The following is a 24,334-nucleotide window of genomic DNA, read 5'->3' on the forward strand; positions in this document are numbered from 1 at the left end:
CTCTGAGCTAAGAAAAGTTATAAAGGTAGAGAAGTACTTTCTTGCTGTTGGAGTGTCACTACAGTAGAAACTGGAATGAGAGAACCTGCAATAGAAGGACTTGATGGGGAAGCATGTACACATATTGAATAAAGATGCATTCTAGTTTTGTTTGCACAAGGCGCTGTGTATACACACACGCACACATGAATTGAAATATGTTAATGATGTACTCTATGCCCTTAGCCAAACATTTTCAAAGACAAAGAAATAAATGCAGAGGAGAAAGATTTCAGCAACTGAAATGTCTCACCAAGAGGTGAACAGTCTTTGCAATTGAGGCAGCAAGACAGGATTATTTTATAGCAGTCCGCTGCTGTATTCCCCCTGCAGCCATTCTGATTAATGGTTAGTTCCTAAATTGAAGATTTCTTCAAAATTACTTTCAGTCGGCCCTTTAGCACTAGAAGTGTGTCTTGAGACTGCAGACCCAAAGACCTTCACAAGAATGGCTACCACTGAGAATATTTTATGTAACAGTGGGATTGAATTTATGGAGGACAGTAATCAGTATTTACTACATAAGGATGCTTGGAGTTTCAGGTAATTGAGAATTTACTGATTCACTAATTTAATCTTGTTTTTAGAAGCCACTGTTAAAGGAATTGATACCCCATCTTTAAAAGTCATTAAATCAAGCTGATTCCTGGCCGTCTGTTTACTCTCTCTAGACAACCAGTTCCGAGTACAAACCTATTGGATTTGTTATCTGCTTAGATGTTCAATCTATGCCTACGAAAACGAAAAAATGACCTATTCATTCCTAATGATGGCTCAAATTAACACACTGTGGCTACATGCATCAAAAAGAGACCACTAAAAATGTACAGATGCATGAAAAACTACCATTTTTTCTGTAGAATATGTAATTTAAAAAAATCTAAAAAGACTCTGAGCCTTGTTAGCCTCATGCTAATTTCATGTGCGTTGCTTCAAATAACGAGAGCTTGAACTCTGCTCCCTATGTGGAGGACATACTGCAGTACCGGGGAAGACGGTGGAAAAACAAAGCATTGATTTCCCACACGCAAATGGAGCTGATTGCCACTGTGATGTGTTGTCATCTCTCCCTGCTGTTGGCCACTGGAAATCAGTTCTTGCCTTAGAAACACACGGAGCCAGTGTCAAAGTACATTGCAGGCACACAGTGCCCAGCGGGAACAGCCTCGGAGGGTAAGGCTGGATTCCCTGATCACAGCTGCTGACTTCCAGCCAGGATGGCTGATTTTACTGATTTGTCACACTGGCAAGCAGCAATACGGGTGATTTTCCTGGTGGTGAGGGGAGGAGGCCAGGAGAAGGAGTGGTGTGATAAATGCCCCAGCTCACAGCTCATGGAGAGTGACCTGGATGCGTGCCAGATGCACCCAGCTGATGCCCCACGCGCTTATTCAGCTGTGCATACACAGACCACTGCACATAAACAACTGATTGCTGCACATCTATAAATCTTTTTCCAAAGCTGGCATGATTTTCATTTATTTTTTTATTTATCTACTTGTTCTATTTTTATTAAACCAGGCAGGTGGACACGGCTAAACTGGGTATTAGCAGAAAACTAACTCCTCTTCAAACCCACCACATTTTTTAACACTGTCATAAAAAAGCACTGTAACTTCTCAGGTTACAAATGCCAGCATAATGTAGGAAGACACACATTTTGCCACTTTGCATCCCTCTAATAAAAATACTTGTATGGGTTACTTTCTGCCCAGCCTCTTTTCTCCCATTTTGGCCAGATAATTTAGCACTGTAAAAGCACATCTGCATTTGTTTGCTACTGATTAATCAGCCAGACATCAGTTTGCTTGAACAAACAACAATCTACATGCAAACAGAGCATGCTATTAATCCAGCATTTTGATGTACTTGATCATTTAATAGTTCCTCTTTTGTATTAACTTTGTTTTTCCTAACTACGGCTGAGCTACAAGTGAGAGCCACGCAGAATCCCAGGTGTAATCTGCAGCTTGAAAATAAAATTGAACTAGTGCAAAGAACTAGTTCCCTTCTTGCACTAAGTGAATTTGTCTGTCTGGTTGAAAATCAGTATAATTTTTTTCTGCCCTTGTGACTTCCAGAAGTTCATGCATTATCTGTATGTGTATACCTAACAGTATACCATAATTCAGACTTCTAAACAAATGAAGAAAGGACTGAAATTTCTAGGAGGCATATGACTTGGTAAAACAAATAAAACCCTTCCGTCCTCTCAATGTGATTAGCAAGGTACTTTTCTGCTTCTTTCAATGCCTTTGAAATGGAAAAATCCCAGGAAAGTAAAATATTGATAGCCATCATATAAGTTAATTAACAGCTATGGCCAAACTTAACCTCAGTTTTCAAATTTGACAAATTAACAGTTTTAAACTCTGTGGAAGTTAATCTTTACTCTTAAATAGTTGTGTTCAACTCTTATGAGGAAAGAGTCAATGTGCTACTGTCAGCATTAGTCACTCATGGAAATGTACCTAGAGCACTGCAGGCTGGCTGTGCACGGTGCTGTGCCGTTCCCTGAGCACAACGCTGCACATCCCCTGCAGTCTTTGGTAGCTGGTGAGATGAGGATCTACCTGAATGTCAGCAGCATCAAATAGACCAGCGCCAGCTTTTATAGGTTCAGCCTAAGTCTCATTAAATGGGAGTTTTTCTATTAAGTTTTTGGGAAGTGGGTGTGGAATGGGGACCATAATCACAGTCATCATTATAATATTGGAGAAATAGCTTACATTGTCACGGAGTTTTTATCAGGGCTCACAGAAGTAGACAGTGTCTGAGAAATCATTTACCCCTTGAGACAGCAGTACAGCCATTAGGCAGCAGGTGTGGGAAAGATGTGCTCTCTAGATTTTGCATGTATCACCTTGAAGCATGCACTTTGCAGTGAAAAGCACAGATGGTCACCCACAGTGGGGCTAGCATTGGGAATGAGCAACAGCAACTTTCAGCGTGATAGGGAAGGACGGTGCAGCTGCTGTCACTTCACCAACCACCGTACAGTACAAGCCATGGCCCTAAAGCTTCCTGAGTGTCTCTTTATAAAAACGCATTTTCTCAATCAACTAAATTCACGCCGGTGATTTACTGCCATTTCCTACATATTCTCCTAGTTACATTTTCTTCAGACAGGAAAATAAAAGCTGTACAATTATTAATTTTTCTTTTCTTATTTCCCCATGGGGCTTGGGCATACAACAAAAAACAATGAAAACTTTGTATCTGCCTGCACTGGTGGGAAATACAAGGAAAATGGAAGCCAGAGGGATCATGTGGCCACTACGTGAAAATATGTGCTAAACGGGGTACCTGTACTGTGGTTCAGATGTATGTATGTATTTAACTCTGTGCATATATCTTACAAGGCATGTAGATTTATAATGGAATAGTATGTAGTCTCAGGTTGTATAATCAACGTTTTGTATTCTGTAATGTACAATCAGAGCAGCTCATATATACCTTCTCATGATGGGACATGTATATAACCAGTATAGGTATATTTTTCTTTGGGAAACATGCAAGAGTGAGTTATGCAATCTTCTTGAAGGTTTCCACAAAAATAAACCATGTCTGAAGAGACCTCTGTTCTTCAAACCCAGTGTCAGGGCTAAGAATTACCTACTAGAAAGCTACATTATCTTGGATACGTGAATTGATCTTGCCAAGCAGGAATGGTCATATTTGTTTCTTTCTGACATGAATACTTTCATAGCACTGTGACAATTAAATTACATGGAACTCTGCACCTGTGCTTGAATAGCAGGAGGTTGCTACATGCACAAATCCGTTAGAATAAACAAAATGGAGAAAAATGCAATTATTTTATTCTTGTTGCAGAAGCATTTCCAGAATTATGAACATCTGTTATAGCTGATTTTGTGTGTGTGTGTGTGTTGTCTTATAAAGAGATCCTCCTTTTCACTATTCAAATGTATAATCTTAAGACAGTTATTTCCACAAATATATTTGGAAAATGCCATAATGAAATGTATGATACTAATGAAAGAAATGAGTGAATTTCTCAATATTGACTTACAGACAATTTAAAGGAGAGTTGTTATGGTACTTACTCTGTTAAAAGGAGGATAAAAAGTTGTAGCTGTAACTCCTTAACAAAATCAGATTTATGAAATATTTGTGCTTTTTCACAACTTTCATGAATGTGTATGGTTCATCAGTCCTAAAATGCACAATACTGCCATCTTCTGTATCTAATGCAGCAATTTGTGTGTTGTTTTACATGTTTGTTCTGCACAAGCAAACAGTAAAAGTAATAGTGATGTCAACTCCATTTTAAAAGACAATCTATAATCTGAAACATGGTGAAGTACTAGTAGAAAGGTCATCATCTGAATATTCATTGATCAACTGGCAAACATAGCTGCTGACTATAGTAGTCACAATTGCTTTAAATAACTTCACTGAGGTCCAGAATAAATACGACACTCATTATGCTATCGATGAACAGCACAGTCAATTAGTCTGGTTTTCACAAAGCCTGCTCTGGTACGCTTCACTGCCAGCGGCTTGGACAATTTATGCAGTTTACCACCTCTAGGATATACAAAGTAAGCTCCTGCGTTGGGATTTATGCTAATAATTTAGGTACTAATCAACAATGTACATTATTAATGACTATGCAAAACATGGCCAGATGAAGCCTACATATCCTTTACCTCCAAATGCTGCCATGTATAATGCTAGTCACCAAACAACTGATTACTGACAATTTGCAAATTTTGGCCCATCTAATCTGTGCCAGTCTGCACATTATAACTTTTAACTTGCTGTGAAACGTGTACATAATCAAGAGAGATGGGATGCCTCAGACAGGACGAGGACGTATAGGTCCCTGCCTGGGGTGCCCAGCTACACAGCTCTGACTTCCCTTGGCTCTTTGAGAGGCCATTAGGCCACAGCAGCCAAGAGATTTAAAAAAAAAGCTCTAAAAAAGAGCACACCTAGTGGTGGGCACTGCCCACCTGACATTTCCAGGCACATTTCCCCGAGTATGTGGTGCAGCACAGGCAGCCAGCTGGCGAGTTGTGACAGCTGGGGACTGCCTGCACAGCACAACCCACCGCGCATGCTGGGCACCTTTACTCAGTCGGGTTGGGAAACTTTATTCAATTGGTGTATTTGGGCCATGTATCAGTGAGGTGCATCTTTTTACTTTTTAAACACTTGATTCAACTGGGGATTCCCAACGCTCCCTCAGGCGTTCCCTGAGTAACAAACGGTTCTGAGAGGGAGGAGCAACGGCTGCGCTCCCCATCCCGCTCTTTTAGGGCGAGCAGGAATAGTCTGAGCCTTGTTTTTTAAACCTTACAGATGTTACAGTTTTAACACTGCGCCAGTACCGCTGGAAGGAGCCGCACGAGGGGCACCAACCCCCTCAGGCTGCCTTCCCCCCCCCCACTCCCCCCCCCGGCCGGCGCCATGCCCGGCGGCGCCGGAAGGGATTTGTCGCCCTTCCGCCGCGGGGTCACGTGACGTCCCGTCGGCCCCGCAAGATGGCGGCGCCCATGTTGCTGCCCGAGTCCCCCCTGGGGAAGCTGAGGTGAGGCCGGGCCGCGCCCCCCCCCCGCCCCCGCCGCCGAGGGAGGGAGCCCCGGGGGGGGCTCGGGAGGGGTCCGCGGCTCGCTCCTCGTCCCGGCCGAGGGCCCGGCGGTGCCTCCGTGCGGCGGGCCCGGCGCTGGGGCCGCCTCGCGGCCGGGCCCGGGAGTGGCGCAGCTCCCTGCCGCCATGGCCGCCCCGCCAAGGGGGCCCTGAGGGCCGGGGGGGGTCGGGGAGGTGCGGGGGAGGCCCTGAGGGGGCTGCGGGGCCGCTGCTCTGCGCAGGGGTTGGGAGCCGGGCTGAGGGGAGCTGGGCGCGGGGCAGGGGGGGGCTGCGGCCGGCGCCCGGCGCACGCTGAGGGGGCGAGGGGGGTCCCAGGGCGTTGGTGGTGCGGGGGGGGAAGCCAAAAAATGGTCCTACGGCGAGGTTTGGGTCTGTGAGGGAAGGAGCTCGGCTTGCTGCGGCTCGTCGCGGTGCTATGAGTGGCACGCAGCACTCGCACATAGCCACGAGCTTAGCTGGAGATGCAGGTGAGTTTTGGGGCTCTCTGAGTTAACGCCTCTGGAATGCTGTGAAATGGCAGGCGCTGAGATGGCAGGGTCTGGATCTGCTGTCGCTACTCGGAGTGGCAGGATGGGGAGCGTTGGGGATTCTCCCTCCGGTTCTTCTGTTATGAATTGGCCAGAAACAGTGGAGCCAGAAGGAACAATGAAAAAGTCGGGCTTGGTGTGGAAGGATCATTAGATACTTGGAGGATTTCAACCGTAATGAAAACAAGATGCTGTTTCCAAACAGACTTGTAGAGCTATCAGACGAGCTCTTATGCAAAACACGAGTGTGGCCAAGATTCAGTGGTGGAAAAATGGACCTGAGAATTATTTGTCACAACTGTTACATGTCCTTTTCATATCCATGCATTAAAACCGCTGTCTGTGGAGGGTATCTCGGTAGAAGGGTAGAAACTTAAAATTTCATACCGTGTCAAAAGAGAGAAAGATTAAAATATTCTGAAAGGGGTATCACAACTTCAGGGCAGGATACACCCAATTTCTTCTCCCAGATCTTACCTAGCAACCGAAGTTGAGGCTCATGGGGAGATTTCATGAAGTTGGTGATAACACTAAGCCCTGCAGAGCTCAAGAAGGATGAGACTCTCTGTGTTGGTTCCCAGCGAGGTCGTTACTGCTGGCAATGTGCAGTTCTAATGGCATAGTTGCAGATTTTATTACCGTGCCAGATATTCCTGTGGAGTTACTGTTTCATATGAATATTAGTTAATTTTGCAGTTGTGAGATTTTATGCTGCTGATGTAATTGAATGTATGTATGACAGTAAAACTTAATCGTTTGGGTATAGTAATATAAAAAAAATTCTCATCTTCAGCCATCAAAAATACAGAGCTATTCTGAAAAAAGAAAAGCGGAAAAAAAAGCGGCAGGCACTGGCCAAACTGAGAGACTCTGGTAAGTGTGAAGAGTTTCATATTTTGTGTATTTTCATTGACTGTGACATCTGATTATTTAGATGCGTTGTTTTGCGTCTTTTCTCAGAAGCTACAGAAAAAGATGAATCGGTGTCTGAGGAGGAAGAGGAGGAACTGGAAGAAGAGGAAGAAGAAGAAGAGGAGAAAAAGCTTGAGGCAGAAAGGTGAAACAGCTAGAAACTAGCATATGCTTAGTAGAAAGGTTTTTAGCCAATTACATTTTGAAAATTTGAAAAGTCTCAATATATTTTATGAAATAGAATCCTTAATCTGTGCTTTATGCTACATGGGATTTTTCTAATGCATGAATGACTTTCGAGGCATTTTCTATTTCAAAGATTATTAGATAAACCGTAGTTAATGCTGAACTAATAAATTCGAATTACATGCATGACAATTGCAGGAAGTCAGTAAAATTTGTCTAAGTGATATCTGGTTTCATTGGTAGACAAAAACTACATGAGCAGTGGTTGCTGAGAGAAGAAAAGGCCCAAGAAGAGTTCAAGCTTAAGAAAGAAAAAGAAGAGGCTGCAAGAAAACGTCAAGAAGAAGAAGAGGTGATGCATAAACTGAGTGTTATAGTCATGCCTGGTAATAAGGAAAACTTCTAAAAGTCTTTAATATCTTCTACTGTTCCATAGTGTACGCAGTTTTGTTGATGTTGCTAAGTCTGAAAGTGTAAGCTCTTATAGTTTCTTTCATTCTAGATAGCAAAATTAAAAAGACACAAAAATACTCTTTAAATTGGTTTTTGTTCAGAGATGTAGTGGTTTATGACTGAATGAGAACTTTATGGTCAAGGAGCTACAATACAATGTGATAGTTTCGAATTTGACTGTAGTGATTATATAATATTTACTTGTTTCCTTAAATAACTTTTTAAAATCTCTTTTATCGTAAAGAGAAAGATCAAAGAAGAATGGGAAGAGCAGCAAAGAAAAGAGAGAGAAGTCGCACAGCAGAAGCAGCAGGAGAAGAGAGAAAGAGAGGTGATTCCTGGCAGTGGGAGGATAAACGTGTTACATATCCTCTCGCATTATCTGATGCACGAGTCTATGCATGTTGAAGGCGGATTTTATTCTAATTGCAAGTGTATAAATGTGTTAGTTACTTCTCTCAGTCCTAAGTTGCTGAAATTATTCTTCATTGTTAAAGAGGAGCTAGCAACTCTGTTTACCTGGGGGGAATAACTAATTCTAAATCATCGGGTCATGTTTGTAATATGTACTTTTGTACATCAGTTAAACGTGAAGGTGCACTGTGAATGCAGTTTCTGGTATGTGCCCTTCTTTACATCTTTACGTAAAAAGTGATCCTTATTTAATGTCCCAGTTGAACACAATCAGTATGGAAGAAAATTCCCAATGAGGACATGGAATTACATTGCTGCTGTTCCTTAACAGAGTTCTTACTCAAAAGATACATTACAGCTCTTCTTTACCTGACTCATCCAACAGGACGTATCTTTTTTTCCAGAGTTCCCTGAGTGGAGGAAAAAAGTTATAAATGGCTATTTCCAGTATAACACTTAATTTATAACACTAAGTGTACATTCTTCTTAAGTTTTAGGAGTCGAATAAACTGGATGTAAGATGCCTGTATGGAAATCCAAAGGGAGGACTGGCCTATCACTAGTAAAGGGTGATTGCAGCTTCCCAGGACCCGTCACAAATCAGCTTCTCCGCATTAGCAAAAGGTTCTTCTAGTTTAGTACAACTCCTGGGAGGTGCCTTGATACCATGTCTGGTAGCCGCACTAGGAGAGGAGACATGAGCATGTGGTATTTTCTCCTGCACTTAATTGTTGCACTTAATGTCACGAGTTACATAACACTTCCACGATGAATGAAAAAGAACAGCAGTTGTGTTTCCTGCCAGTCTTCCTCTTGTGCTATGTATCTGTGCCTTTCCAGAGTAGGGAGAGAAAACGTTGGTCTCACCCCTGTTGAAGGCTGAGGTAGAGTTCCCAGAACTATGCCATGGTTAACAGCAGAATTTTGTTCCTTCCCGTTCTTGGGAAGGGGTTTGTGCGGTGTCTGGGTTTGCCCAAGCTTCCAGCGGACTAATTTTGTCCCCTGCACTAAATGGAAGCTGCTTTCTGTTTTTTGTTCTGTTTGTTTTTCTGGATTACTAATTTACTGGTCTAGTGAGCTAAATTGGCTCATAGAGGGCATTGACATGCGCTCAGAGGGATGCTGTGAGTGCTCAGCTGGGAGTGGAGCCACCCATTTCAGCAACAGAAAGTTAGTAAATTGATTTGGCCTGTCTCTTCGAACTGCAGTTTATTCAAATTCTGTCTCACTGAATGAAAAAAAAAGGTTTATTTTTTTACCCCCTTAAGATGGGGAAATAGTTATTTTGGGTTTTTGTCTTTTTTTCCTCACATTGATTTTTTTTTTTTTTTTTTAACTTGCTCCTCCTCTTTTTAGATCTAATTAATTCACTTCCAAATCAGAACAACGATAATGCGTTTTCTTGTATTGGCTATCTTTAAATGTCTTTATTCTTGAAATTTCCTAGAATAATTTGAGAGAGCTAATTTCCAGCTAGTCTTGGAGTGTGTCTATTGTTTTGCTCATCCAACTTAGAGGAGGGAAGGGAAAGAATGTCCTCATTGTTTTTGCTTTGTTTGAAAGAGTAGATGCAGCAAAGCTTACCAGGTTTCTGATACTAAGATTTTTTAGCAGTTATAAACTTGGGTGTAACAGAGGCTTACTAAGCTACGTGCTTTTCTGTGGTACACAGGATGTTCCAAGTCAAAAAGTTCAGCACAACTAAATGATTACAAGTATAACTGTGACAAGATTGAGTTCTAGACCAAGAGATGCATTTAACTATTGAGTAGTTCAATGACAGTTTCAAAAAAGAAATTTTTGAAGTTGTCTAGCATTTAGGTTAGAAAATTGTCCACATGCAAGTGTAGTCTGATGTATCCTTTAACAGCTTTGTACCATGTGAAATGCTACAAAGCAAAGCAAAACGTCTGCTTTTAAAGCAAACCCCACGAAACTTTCATCATGCATAATCATTGAGTATTGTAAATTAGGTTCTTAACTAAAGAAACCAGATGTTTTGTGTGTCCTTGGGATTTTCACTAGTCCTGTGTTTGCACCATTTATAGGCAGCTGTGCAGAAGATGCTGGATCAAGCCGAAAGCCAGGTACGCTCAGAGTCTTTTTGAAAAAAGAACTGAAAAATAATTTAATTGCCATCCGGTGTTTGCCTCGTAGTGTGCTGTCCATCTGCTCTCAAGATCCTAATGGCCTGAATAAATTGAATATCTAGTGGTTTGCGTGAGCAGTAAACAATTATTTACTGGGTGGAACATAATTAAGTGTATTTCTGGCCGGTTGATGGCAGTGCATTTGTGCATGCTCATTGCTGTTTAGAAGGTCTGAGTCAAAAATGAATCTGAAAATACTGCTGTGTGCTGTGTTTAAAACAAAACAACAAAACGCCCAACCCACAAACCTAGGAACAGTGGATTTTTGAAACTTAGAGAAAATGAATTCGTTTTTTCCAGTTTCCTTAGAGAACATCCTGATACAGTTAAATTTGTGAATACTCGTACTCTGCATAGGTCTGAAAATTAAATTTTAATCCAGTTACCTGTTGAGGGTTGTTTGCTATTAGCTACATTCAATTCTGAATTGCATTTAAAGAGTTTTCTTAGGCAAGGAATCTAAACCTTTATTTTGCAATATGGGTAGAAAAATGCTCGGAGCTATTACCCGACTGGTGCTGAAGATGCATTAGCAGCCACTTCTGCGAGGGCAGAGGCAGAAATATTGCATGTTGGTCTTTATGTGGTATCAGTGCAGGGTTCAGTTACTTCAGCAGCATGAACAGTGATAGTGCTGTTTTGTTGAGGGGAAATTATGGCTGAGAGTCATGAGCAGAGCTGGTGGCAGAGTCAAATGCTGCTCATAAATAAACAGTTTTCAATTAATTTAAATGGAGAACTTAGGCTAGTTAGCTTTACAGATCTTTTGGCTAAGGAAAATTACCTTCTTAAAAACTGTTTTGTTCACGGTCAAGCTTGCAACTTGATAATCCCAATTTGAATTTTAGAAATCTTAATGTGATGGCCTGAGTTGAGCAGTATGAATGTTTTTCATTCCAGTGCTAACTGTGAATTTAATTGCTTTTTAATTATGGCCTTTGGCAGGTTACTTTTATTTAGCCTTTCCTAACAGCATAAAAAGTGATAATATTACTGAGCCTTAAGGTTTTGCAAGGACAGATAAGTTAATAGTCCTAGACTTTTACCTGCCAGGTGTAAAAAGTGCTGCTCAGTGTGTGCTGGCGTGAAGTACCTAACTGGTTTAGCTGAATGAAAATAAACTGTCCCAATATTTGTAATTCTTGTGGATGACAAATGAAATTGGTGTTTCAGGAGCAAATATCACAGCTCATTTATTTATTTATTTTTACTTCAGCAAAAGAAAACACACATTTTTGGTTATATTTTATTGTTAATATGTAATTATGAATATGGACTTGTTCGTAAAACTGCACAATTATCAAGAAAAGGGGCTTCCATCACCAAAGACCCAAGGCACTGGGTAGCTTTTGGTTTGTTTTTTGTTTAAAAAAATAAAAGCTTAAATAGGTTCAAGCTTGGCTCATAATGCAGTGCTCATAATTGCCTGTGAATTTAATTGGTAGCTTCATTTTGATACTAAATCTTTCTTCTTTTTTATTTTTTTTTAACTTAAATGTATTTTAATGTTTGTTTTCTTTTTCCACAGCTGGAGAATGGTGTGTCCTGGCATAACCCAGAGCCCCCAGAGAACATAGGAACAGAGAAGGACAGAGCAAATTGCCCATTCTATATCAAAACAGGTTCCTGCCGATTCGGAGACAGGTAATCAATTGAATATTTACCAGCAGGAATGTTTTGGAGGGGTGAGAGGCAAGCAACTTCATTAGTTTATGTGCAAACTGAAGAAATATTGCTTTATGAATTACTTTTATTTATTTGGATGGGATACTGTTATTCATGATGGATTTAGACATTTAGAGCAAAACTGACTATCTGGAACTGAAGCATTTATTGTTAAGGCGTATTATTGATGGTACATTCTGGTTCCACTGGCCAGGCTGCCTTTACCTTAGAACTGGCAGATGCACAGGTTCGTTCAGACAGAGTACGTTTGATTTCTGCTATTAGCACAGGCCTCACATGTCAGCTGTTGATTTTTATGTTGATTAGTTTGCATACGCTGCATCTTTTTAAAAAATGTATAACTAGGAGGCTGTCAACTAAAGCAAAACTGTGGTACATCTGCACAGTTGGGAAAAATGTTGTAGTAGCTTCTGGAATTCTATTTGTTTACTCTTAAACGTGTGATACACTCGTTCTTGGTTCTTGTATACTGCTGTGGGTACCCTGTCTGGGAAAGGAAATACAGTAAAAGGTGAGAACAGAGGAAGGACAACAAGATAATGAGAGATGAGGAGCAGATTCTGTAGGAGGACTGGCTAATTGGTCTAGGCTCTTCACTTTCAATGAGTTGATGGAAGAGGGCTTTGGTAGATGAAGTCATGAGCAGGATGGGAAGGATTATTTGCTTTTAGCATGAAACAGCTTAATTAGGTGTCCCCAAGCATTTACCACCTTAAAACAACAAAAAAACACCTTCCCCATAGGAAACAAATTGTCCTCTGGCAACAAATTTCACATTGAGGAAGTCAAGAGCATAAATGGGTCCAGGATTACAGGTTCATTAGTGACCATTGAAATTGGTGTCCCAAATTAAGAGTCTGGGTAGAAAATCCCTTAATTTCTGTGCATGTTAAGGAGGAAATATAGATCAGCAGGGAAAAACTGATACTTTTTATTTATTTTTTTTTCTATTACACGAATCTTGAGCATAAGCGAGTAAGGCTGTTTAATTAACTGTTGTGGTTTCCCCCGGCTGGCAGCTAGACACCACACAGCTGTTTCCTCAACCTCCCCCCTCCCTGTCTGGGATGGGGGAGAGAAATGGGAAAGTGAAGCCCGTGAGTTGAGATAAAGACTTTATTAAGACAGGAAAATAATAATAACAATAATAATAACAACAACAATGATGATAATAGTACTACTACTAATAATGTGTACAAACAAGTGATGCACAATGCAATTGCTCACCACCCGCTGACCAATGCCCAGCCTAACCCCAAGCAGTCTGGCCCTCCTCCCCCCGGCTAGCCACCCCTATATATTGTTTAGCATGACACCAGATGGGATGGAATACCCCTTTGGCTAGTTTGGGTCAGCTGTCCTGGGTCTGTCCCTTCCCAGCTCTTACTGCACCCCCAGCCTGCCTGTTGGCAGGACAGAGTGAGAAGCTGAGAGGTCCTTGGTTTGGTGTAAGCACTGCTCTGCAACAATTAAAGCATCAGGGTGTTATCAGCACTCTTCTCATCCTAAGCCAAAACATAGCACCCTACCAGCTCCTAGGAAGAAAATTAACTCTGTCCTAACTGAAACCAGGACACTAAATTGTATCACTGAAATGTGTGTGATCCATGTACTGTAGTTTCCTTCCTCCTAAAAGTAATTTGTTTTAGAGTGATGCATAGTGCGTACAATTATGTGATTACCAAACTCTATGGAAGTTTCAAGCCCATAAGCCCTTATATCTTTTTCTATTCTGAAATATGTGATGAATGCCTAAATAAAACCTTGGGCAGTTATTTCACCACAAACAGCATTATTGCTATGGAAATTTTCATGCTTAGTTCTTTGTGATCTTTGCAGTATTTTTGTTTTGGAGGTACTAAATGGAGGTAACCTCCTTGGGTTAATCATGAATTGGCCATAAATCAGCTTTGCTGCAAACTATGCATAAACTTTGTAACTACATACCGGGAAACATGGTATGCTGCCCTTCTCTCACCTGTAGTTGTTGATTTCAGCTTCCTCTCCTTCATCTTCCGTCTTCATCTTCACATAACACACTTCTGTTGTATTCTGTTCATTTCGTCCTCTGCTGCTAGCCATAAGCAGGACTGAGGTACAGGCAGGATAAGGAATGAACGAATAGGGTAGAAGCTGAAATGAGCCACAGTGGTGAAAAATTGGGAGCTCATATTATCAATACAATAATGACTGACTTGTCAAAGCTCACTATGCCTTGAAGAAGGCAAAACTTTTTCAGTCGATCTTTATTGATCATAAAATCATCAAGGTTGGAAAAGATCTCCAAAATCATCTGGTCCAACCATTACCTTACTACCAAATAATCACAATAATTTAAATACTAATTAATTTCTAGCAATACTAAATTCTGGGTCATTTGTTTTCCTTGGGGTAGCTTTTGTTCTGTCACGTGCTATCTATGTACAGGCAATGCTGGTTGGGTATAATATTTTGTGTTCCATAATACAAACAGCTGTGAAATGAGGTCGCTTTTCAAATCAAAAAAGATCAAATTCATTGTCTCATTTGTTTGTGTTTTTTTTTGTTTGTTTGTTTGTTTTTCTTTTCTTTGGTTGGTTTCTAAGTTGTAAATCAGAACGTGTGAGTCAATTTATAGCTGGCAAGATGCAGGAAGAAACTTTCTGTCTTGAGTCTAGGTTGTAATTGCTGGTTTTAGACCTGACCTCCCCCAGTTTGTCTGTGCTTTGCCATTGCTAGATAAGAGAGCAGACTAGTCTGACTGTTGCTCTGATCATGTCATGAAAAGCAGAAATGTGTTGGAGAGCGTATGACCCAGTTACTCTGTGAAGTGTTTGAAACAGATCATAAAGCACAGTGAAATAAACACGGGGGCTAGCATCCGTGCTCTTACCAAATCTAAAGGTCTGTGGGGGAGAGCTGTGTTGCACAAGGGAAGTAGCCTGAAGATGATAGACAGTGTGGGAGATCTTAATACTTTTATGGCTGCCCAGAAGATGCAGATTAAGCTATGACTTGTTTATAATGAGCATTTTTTTAGATGGAAAAAAAAACAATAGGGTATTCATCCAACTACAGGGCTAGACATGCTCTCTTTTCCTCAGCCCTGTCCAATCTCACAAACCCCCCTCTTCCCTGTGTGCAGAGAACGCTACCAGTAAAAATTATTTCAGTTCTTTCAGCAAAAAGAAGAACAGGGACTTTTTTTTAGAAAAAAAATAAAATTGTGAAAGACTATTAGTATTTCTGTAAAGCCATTGAGAAATGGGGAATGCATTTAAGCCTTGCAACTTCGGCTTTTAATATGTTAAGGGTATCTATGTCTTCTGCAGATGTTTTTCTTAATGTAAGAATATATTTATGATTGACAAAAAGCATTAAGGTTATTTGCAAACTCACTTCCAAACTTTACCATTTTAATTATTAAGTAACTTGATTTTCCACTAGTGGGTTTTCTTTTGTAGTAACTCTCTCAAAATGGCAGCTGTTCGAAGCTTCAACAGGTCCGTCTTCACCAAAAGTGCAAATCTTCTTCTTCTTTGTAACTATCCAGGTGTTCTCGCAAGCATAACTATCCAACGTCTAGTAAGACACTACTTGTCCGAGGGATGTTCATCACTTTCGGCATGGAGCAGTGCCGGCGGGACGACTACGACACCGATGCGAGTCTCGAGTACAGTGATGAGGAAACCTACCAGCAGTTCCTCGAGTTCTATGAGGACGTGCTCCCGGAGTTTCAGAACGTGGGGAAGGTTGTTCAATTCAAGGTATGTGTAGGAGCCTAATAGCTTGTCTCTTTTTTTTTTCAATTCTTAACTTATACTGCATCAGCTGTGTTTTACTAGCCTTTAGAGAATTCTGTGCAGTATGCTCTAGCTAAATCCCATATCCTTGAGAGAGCTGTCTGGTGTCTGCTGCAAACTATGCATCTCTCTTGGCACCTGTAAACTTCCAACTGCTTCTACAGAGCATTCTGGGTGAATCTTCTCTGCTAGTCTCCTGAACTGTCATAAAAGCGGGTGCTTTTATATTGCCAGGTGTTGATACAGAACAACAGTCCACTTAACTTCACAGTCCCTTCTCTGCTTAGCCTGTGATAAGCCCCAGAGGGCCCATGGATTAAAACTGCTAGGCAATATTAAAGGTATCTGGGCTAGTGCATTTGTGCCACTTAAAGCTGCACCAAAGGAATGATACTGTGGAGATACAAAAAGTATTTGGACTACACACCCAAATACTGTCATTTTAGAACTGGTTAGATAAAATAAACTCAAGTGGCAATGAACCGAAAAGGTATGAGATATTTCACTAGCAGGAATTAATTTGAAATGGCTGTATTACAAAGAAGTATGTCATGTGAATGGTGTTGAGATTTGTCATTCAGCCTTAGTTTCTGCATCTGGCTTCCTGAATTTTTTTTCCTATTTATATTATTTCTCAGGGGGAAAAATGAGGGTCTTGTAAATGGAGACCTTGGAGATGAATGATGCATTTTGACAGTCCCTTGTTGTCATAAAACGTGCAGCTTGGATGGTGAAATCTCCTTGTAACAAAACCTATTGCAGCATCCCTTTCTGCTTGCCATTCCTAAGTGTTTTTCTGTAGTCACCAGGAGGCATGCTGTGCCTTTTCTCTTTTTCTCTGTAGTGACAGCTGCCTTAGAACAGAGATTGTATTAGCATTTCAAGCAGGAGGAAAGTTTTAAAAAAAATAAATATGAATTTTCAATAGCGTATAATGAGGTTGTAAGAAAGAAACCTTTACTTGTTTGGATGAGTATCCCACCTTATTTTGACTCAAGGGATATTAGCCAGCAATGCTCCATTGTAGAAGATGGGACATAGATTCCCACTGGAGCATGTGTTGAAACGCTGTCTTACCTTCAAACTCGGATCCTTAAGGTAGTATCTTTGTTGTGTTTTGTGCAACTATCTTCTAAAGTTGCACGTACTTGGATCCCTGTGGCTAATAATGGGGTAAGAGCTTCTAGTGTGGGGTTTCATAGCTTCTGAAGTAATTGTGCAACTGTATTTTGATTTTCAAAGGCATTTTCATTTTATTAGAGATGCTTTGAAATGATGTGTTGGCAGCTGGAATCTCAACCATGGCTGAGTCTCTCCTACCATTTATAATCATATTACACACATCCCTGTTTCAACTGACTTCCATTTCCAATGTGGTACAGGGTTTTATTCTTACTGTTCTTTCTGGGGAGCTACTCCTCAATCTGGCAGGTTCTGACAAAATGCCCTTCTTTTCTTTTCCCACCCAAACATGTTGAAGGTGAGGTTGTTCTTACATTGATGTTGCTATTTATCTGAAATACTGTGACTATTTACTCTAATATTTAATTACATAACTGTTCCTTGTTGCCTCTGAAGCCCTTGCCTAATCTAGAGGCGTATTCTCTGAGGGTCCAGTGATGAAAGAAGCTGCTTGCCTCACTTGGTGTGGGTATTGGAAGAGGCCTGCAGGCAGGAGGGGCTGGGCTCACAGTTCTGCTCTGGAGAACCAAGACTTAACTGGGTTGGGCCTGTCCATCTCAGCATCCGTAGCAACTAGTAACGAGGTTTTTGGAAGTTAAATTGTGTATTTTTGTGAGTTCTGGATAGACTTTGAATGCTAGATTGTAGTGAAAAATAGCGTATCAGAACTGTTCGGTGAAAGCTAGTGACTTCAGCTTTCCTAACTCATCTCACAGGGATGCTCTGAAAGTAAATTGTTCTAAACATTCTTTTTCCATAACGAATCCCACGTTTCCTCATGGGGATACTACTGAATGTTTTCAGAGCAGGACTTGGCAGTCATGTAGTAGGGTTTGCCCAGACTTAAGTGCAAGACAATGGAGTACAAGCTGCCTCATGGACTAACTGAAGCAGAGGACCTAGTGTTAATCAAAGCAAAATGCTGGAAACATACAGACATAAACCAGATGGCCTTTGTTGTCTAAACATTGTATTTGACTAAGAGTATGTTTTGAAGAAAATAATACACAAGTTCATATTGATGTGCTGTCATAAATCAGAATGGCTGCCACCTTCACGTGTGTAACTTGCTGTACATCAGCCTTCAGTTGTCCTAACTTAATGTTTTGATCTCCTTAGGTCAGTTGCAACTATGAGCCTCACCTGCGAGGAAATGTGTATGTCCAGTACCAGTCGTAAGTATTCACAATCTTACCAAGTTTTAGAACTAAACTCCAAAGCCCAGTAATGAAAACTGTATAATCCAAATGATTTGTTCTCATACTGCAATGGGAGCCTGAAATTGGTAAGTGACATCCTAAATGCTTGTACAGTGATAATGTTACACGTTTGTTTGTTTCTTTCTTTTTAAAGGGAGAAGGACTGCCAGGCAGCTCTTGCTCTATTCAGTGGTCGATGGTACGCAGGCCGGCAGCTTCATTGTGAATTCTGTCCTGTGACAAGATGGAAGACCGCCATTTGTGGTGAGTTACGTAAATGCTCATAAAAGAGAATGTGCGTTAATGAAAGAGTTAATGTAGAAGTGAAAAAGAGGGAGTTAATCTGTCACTTTGATTCAGCCAGTGCTTCAGATTGAGTTCACTTCTATTTGGAAGACAAATATGCTTGCTTGCTTGTGTAGCTCTAGGAAGGAAAGGGAATATTTGTCCTGTGTCACTTAAGCATTTGAATCATCCTAGTGGATTTGCTTGGACTGCAAGAGAAAAGGTAGATTCCAGCTTTAGAAATAATAACAATACTAAGACAGAAGTGCAGAAAATGCAAATTTATCTCTTTCAAAAGCAACAATAGTTTCTCAACCATCAACAGTTCTTAGCAGTAACTTACATCTGACTTCTCTGTATTTACATTCTTAGAAAACTTAGACTGCTAAAATTATTTATGAAAATAGTTTTAAGCTAAAGCTGTAATAGCCATCTTAAATACATGTTAGAAGGTTAATTCCAAGAAAAGTACATATTGTAAAAATAATCTTGGGTGAATTAAATTGGTAGGTGTTCAGATAGATGTTTTTCTGTTGGAGGAGACAAAATTAAGTTCAGAAAGCTTCATTTCCAGTAGGTGCATAATGAAGGTTTAACAGGTCTGGTTCATTTAAAAAAAAAAAAAAAAAAAAGCAAACCCTCATCTGTTGCAGGCTTATTTGAAAGGCAGAAGTGTCCAAGAGGGAAACACTGCAACTTTCTTCATGTATTCAAAAATCCAAACAATGAGTTCTGGGAGGCCAATAGAGACATACGTATTTCTCCGGAACGGACTAATCAGTTGTCTAAAAACTCTGAGAGGAGAAACAGATCAAGCCATCGTGATGACTATTACAGCCGGTCAAGGAGAAGGGGCAGCCCAAGCCCAGATCATTCTTACCGCAGAAACGGAGAATCTGAGAGAAAAAAGAATCGCCGCAAAAACAAGAGGAGGCGCCGGTCTGGCAGGTCAAGGAGTCGAGAAAGGAGGAGGTCTCGAAGCAGAGGGAGGAAGAGGAGAGGACGCAGCCGCAGCAGAAGTTACAGTCGAACACGTAGTCGGAGCAGAAGTCGGAGCTCTTCTCGATCCAGGAGTAGGGGTAAAAAGAGATCAAGCAGCAGAGGAAAAAGTAGTGAAACTCCCAAAACAAAGTGAGAATTAATCTTAGAAGTTGCTAATTGATCAAATGTTGATCAAATGTAGAGCTGAAAAATATCTTTCCAATAGGGCACCAGATACGTTTGAGTTTCAAATAAAGTGTTCTTGCACATTAAAATGTTTCTTCCTAATAAAGGAACCTAGTTTACTGTGTGCTAAGCTTCAGAAAATTAAAAGTTTAAGTCCTATATGAGGTGTAAATGTCAAGTACTCTAGCTACTCTGTCCCTCTGAACTACTGCAACATCTGGATGCATCCTGAATACAAAATAGAAAGAGAAGTAAAGCTTTTTTGGTATATGCTTATTTCTGTGTAATGTGTGTGTTAAGTGTTTCCTGTCCCTGTAAGGAGTTAGTACAGAACAGCTAGTGTGCTGTGAACTCACACAGCAGCACGCTGCCAGTTGAAGTCTGTGTAAAAGACAGCCATTTATGTTTACCGTATGTTTATGGGCTATCCTGTTCTAGACAAAGTAATATAATCATGTTATGCATTGGAGAAAAGGGATCTAAAAGGCTTCACTGTTTGCTTGTACAATACTTGCCCAGTAGGAGCTTTGTGGTCATAAGTGTTGGATTTTTCTCTCTCCTGTGACTGAGCTGCTGAGCTAATTGCCTGTAGGGATTGCAGTAGACAAAAACCAAGTAGGAATTACACAGGAAAACAATCAATTTATTCAGTACCTTAATCCCCAAGTAAGTGTGGAGACCAATCACTTGTAATCCCTGGAGTGAAGACAGAAAATACTTTGCATACTTCTTGGTTGCATACCATTTGTAGTTGAAAACAACCTGCCTAACCTCTTATGGAGTGGGAAGAAAAGTGTAAATCTGGTAACGAAAGATGGGAATGTCATTGTAAAGGCTCAAGATGTTGCAGAGTGGCTAAAGAAACTCAGTATTATTTTATACCTGAAGTAATATTTTAGTTTTTTTTGTGAGAGGATTTGATATCAAGCCTTTTTTTGGGGCTTATATTACAGTTTAAGGCACTCTACTGCCTAGCTTCCCTACAGCCAAGGTGGAGAGGGGTGCTTAAAAATGAGGTTATCGGGACGAAGCTTTTTATAACTGACAGCTGTGTTAGTGGAGTACCTGCAATTAGCGAAGTTCTTATAGCTGTTTCTTCAGTTTTAAATGAAAGATTTGTGTTGTTAAATTGACTGTACTTCACCCTGTTTACCTTTAGGTTTTTAACTTGGGCACTTCGATGTCTGTTTATGCTTGGAGAGAGCAGTTTGTGACCCTGAAGGTGTGGGTGCCCCAGGTGTCTGCAGAGATAGCTCTCTCTCTTCAGCCTCTCCAAAGAACTTAGGACTCCTGCCTCTAGAGTACAGTTCAGACCACTTGTTAAGTTAGAAGCCTCTGAAGTAGGCATGAAATGCTCCCAAATAGGTGTTTGTTATGACTCAACAACATAGCATCAATTTCTTTAGCAAATCTGGACATCCAAACTCCAGTGTAGCTTTCCTCATAGCAAGAGCATTTTTTTTCCCCCAGGATAGAGTGAATGACCATTGTTCTGGATATAATATATATATATTTTTGCTTTTCTAAATGCATACTGCACCTAGCATGCTGATTATACATTTTCCTTCTTTCATGTGTAACTGTTGTCCAATTTGGAGTAATACAACAGAAGTGCTATATATTGTTGTTCAGTTCAAACCCGACTTTCAATATATATTGTCATAACTGTAGGCAGAACTGTAGCTTAGTTAATTTGATTAAATGTTTTAGTTATTAACAGATGTAGGGACTGTAATAGCATAACTTTTGAAATAATAACTCCATTTGAAAGGCAGATTTTGATGGATAGACAGCACCGTTTTAAATTGTATTTGAGAAATTTGTGACAAGCGCTTTCTCATAATGTATTTTTCCTGACTAGATCTCACAGGCAGATTTTCCCCAGGGTTTCTATTTTTTCATAGACGGGCACTTGTGCAGAACGCAGTAAACCGGTACAGTTGAACTGGTCTTCCCCACTTGCTGGGCAGCATCATCAGCAGGCCAGTAAGATCATTTCACTGGTGCTGCCTCACGTCTCACAGCCCACATTCTGGTGAGCTAGCCTGCTGGTGAAGGCTCTTGGGTGGAAAAGTTGATTTGTGCCACCTGCAGCGTGTTGTACATCCCCTGCCATGCAGTGTGCTGCTTGTGCTGTTGCTGAGCGTTATCTGAGGGAAGTAAATCACTGAGCACGACCAGAAGTGAAATGGGCAGTAGGATGCTGATTTTGTGATGATCTGTGGTGAGCAGGGTGAAATAAATGAAACAGACCTCTCTGGGACTGAGAATTCCACAGGTAATTAGGCTCCTTGTCCCCACGGTTTTGTAAAGGGAGCAGGGAAGCTGAGCTGCTGTATTTTATCTTTTTTCTAAAAAAAAAAAAAGTTCTTAATAATAATTTAAAAAAAACATTGCTCAGAGATGCATGTAAAACTTAAATATACTTTATTTCTGCTATCCTAATGGCTGAGGCTTCAGCTTTTTTTCTTGAGGTCTGGATCCAATGTGGTGGCTGCACCCGTGCGCTGTAGAACTGGTAGCTATAATTATCATTGTTTCACATGCAGTCTGCTTATTACACAGAAATTGAGTGCTGTAGATCTGACATTTAGTTTGCATTTGTTAGCATGAAACCTGGCATTCAACCAGTTTTCAAAATTAAGAGTTCATGTATTTCAGTAGTTTCCCTACTTCATAATCTTAAGTAGTGTCATATGCATGGTTTTGTGTTTCCTTATTAGCTGAGTGAGCTATTTATTCTGGAGACAAAGAGCCTAGAAGTTCTTAAATGTTAAGCTCCTTTTTTTTTTCCAAAGGGGAAAAGCCCCAGAAAACACAGAAGGGATTTAAATTTGCAAGGAATAGCTTGTTCTCACCATGTACTATTCTGCATAATCCACATAAAAGGACCTTATAAAGTGAATTCCTAGTGGCTAGTGAATTACTACTTTTTATTAATGACTGCTTAAGGCAGTTGCTTTTATAATTTTTTTTCTAATTTAATTGTGCAAGGATCACCAAGAGGCTTTGGATTGATTATGAAAGCAGGTATTGACACAGAGCTGCAAGAAGGTGGTTAGGGCAGCAGCGGGGCCTGCCAGCCAGCTGATGGAGTCAGGGCAGGGAGCAAATGCTGCTCCGACCCTTCTCTTGTGGAAGGAATAAATGTATAGGAGCAGGAAGCTGAATTTGGAAGTCTCAACTACTTCATGGAAACCATCCTGCTCCAGATGATTACCTGATGTGCTTTGTGGCAGAAGGGGAATACTGTCAGAGGGGTAGGAGTTACTCCTGTCAGCAGCAGTAGGATCCCTGCCTGGTGGCGGTTAGGCACCTGGGAAATAGGCTTGCCTTCTACCAGCAGCACAGCCTCATCTTCTCAGTGGTGCCTGCCTTGAGGTGATTTCCCTTTCCTTGGTGCTTGCTGTGCTTGTTGCGTAGCCAGCTCCCATCACGCAGCTCACATGTTCATGTGCTGAATGCAAGACTTGCATTTTCACAATGAGGGAACAAGTGTAGAGGACGGCCTTTCCTCTCTGGCCCTTTCCATTGGTGATGGAATGAGTGGTCAGAGGACATTCTAAGTAACTTTTCAGCTTAAAACACTTCAGGAGGACAATCCTTGATTCAGTTGCATATTAACACACGCAGTGCATCAGTAATTATCCTGATGTTTACTGGTTATATACCTGTACCAGTAGCAGCATCTTTGGGATGTGCAAAGTGACAGTTTTCAGAAGAAATGCAGGAGTCCGCTCTGAGATGCTGTTGCTTCCTGTCCTGTAACAGCACTTTAAAAATGTGAAAGTTAAAAACTTAAAAGCTCAGTTTAGTTTCTTACATCACTTGAAGAATGCAGCTGATTTTGCTTTCACTATAAGCTTGTTGTAATTAAAAAACACACACAAAACACTTATTCCACCCATCCTTGTATTCAGCTCTGATGTATCGGCTGAATACAGCATCTATCACATATTTAAAAAAAAAAAAAAAAAAGCTATCTGACACACAGTTCAGAAAGCCACTAGACTGAGTAGAAAGCAAGCTGTACAAGCATAACCCATAAACACGGTAATTCAGCAGAGGCAGCCACAGCATGACCATCATCTCAGTGTTAACCCAAAAGGAACAGCAGATGTTTAAGGCCTCTTCAGCTTGAAGACTCAGTGATCACAGTGAGGGCACACAGCAAACAATCCCTTGCCTAAACAATTCAGAAAGTCTACAGAACTTCTTAGCTTTTTTTTTTTTTTCCCCTTCTCTAGCTAAGATAGAAAATTTAAGAAACAAAATATTTCTTCCATATTAAAGAATGCCCTAAAGATGGTAAGTTTTCCCCATGCTTTTGCTGGTGACATCAGGCAGTTCAGTTGCTTCAGAAAGCTGGAAAGCAGATGCGTCAAGAGAAACTTGGTTGAGACTAGGATTTAGGACTGTGAATGCTGCATTGACATGTTTGTAATCCCATGTGAGGAACTGAACAGCGAGCTTGTATTACCTAGACCCCTCTCTCAAGCAACATGTGATTTGTTTTAATTTCAAGTGAAGTGACACTACCGCAACAATTTACCATCCCCTTTAATAAATTCCATGTTTAATGTGATAAGGCTTCCAAAAACTTGCTAATTTATTGCTTTCTGTAGAATTTAAATGGATGTAAATAACTAATCTTGGACACAGTATTCTCACACATTTTTTTAATAAAGTGCTCAAGAGCAGGTTAAGCACTGTAATAAAATTTCCCTTTTTTTTAA

At 40.7% G+C, this 24,334-nt stretch overlaps 2 protein-coding genes across 2 annotated transcripts in view; one reads left to right on the forward strand and one right to left on the reverse strand.

The window, feature by feature from the left end:
* The first annotated feature begins 5,449 nt into the window (after nucleotides 1-5,449).
* ZRSR2 (zinc finger CCCH-type, RNA binding motif and serine/arginine rich 2) lies at nucleotides 5,450-24,334 on the forward strand. Its single transcript, XM_068683650.1, has 11 exons — nucleotides 5,450-5,596; nucleotides 6,976-7,055; nucleotides 7,143-7,239; nucleotides 7,524-7,632; nucleotides 7,978-8,064; nucleotides 10,196-10,234; nucleotides 11,826-11,941; nucleotides 15,516-15,729; nucleotides 18,067-18,122; nucleotides 18,301-18,410; nucleotides 19,085-24,334. The coding sequence occupies exons 1-11, from the start codon at nucleotides 5,550-5,552 to the stop codon at nucleotides 19,564-19,566; spliced, it is 1,437 nt and encodes a 478-aa protein (XP_068539751.1). The 5' UTR covers nucleotides 5,450-5,549; the 3' UTR covers nucleotides 19,567-24,334.
* AP1S2 (adaptor related protein complex 1 subunit sigma 2) overlaps nucleotides 21,937-24,334 on the reverse strand; it is a 33,056-nt gene continuing 30,658 nt past the window's right edge. The window contains exon 5 of the mRNA XM_068683661.1: nucleotides 21,937-23,371. Coding sequence (XP_068539762.1) covers nucleotides 23,255-23,371 — 117 coding nt within the window. The 3' untranslated portion in view covers nucleotides 21,937-23,254. The remainder of the gene's footprint in view (nucleotides 23,372-24,334) is intronic.

Source organism: Anas acuta, chromosome 1 (genome assembly GCF_963932015.1).
Source record: "Anas acuta chromosome 1, bAnaAcu1.1, whole genome shotgun sequence".
NCBI lineage: Eukaryota > Metazoa > Chordata > Aves > Anseriformes > Anatidae > Anas > Anas acuta.

Bases quoted from the DNA above. Each gene is read 5' to 3' on its own strand.
- ZRSR2 (XM_068683650.1), top strand. From the start codon at position 5,550: ATGGCGGCGCCCATGTTGCTGCCCGAGTCCCCCCTGGGGAAGCTGAG. The intron at 7,633-7,977 runs GTGATGCATAAA...TTTATCGTAAAG, and splicing joins AACGTCAAGAAGAAGAAGAG to AGAAAGATCAAAGAAGAATG. The intron at 15,730-18,066 runs GTATGTGTAGGA...TGATCTCCTTAG, and splicing joins GGAAGGTTGTTCAATTCAAG to GTCAGTTGCAACTATGAGCC.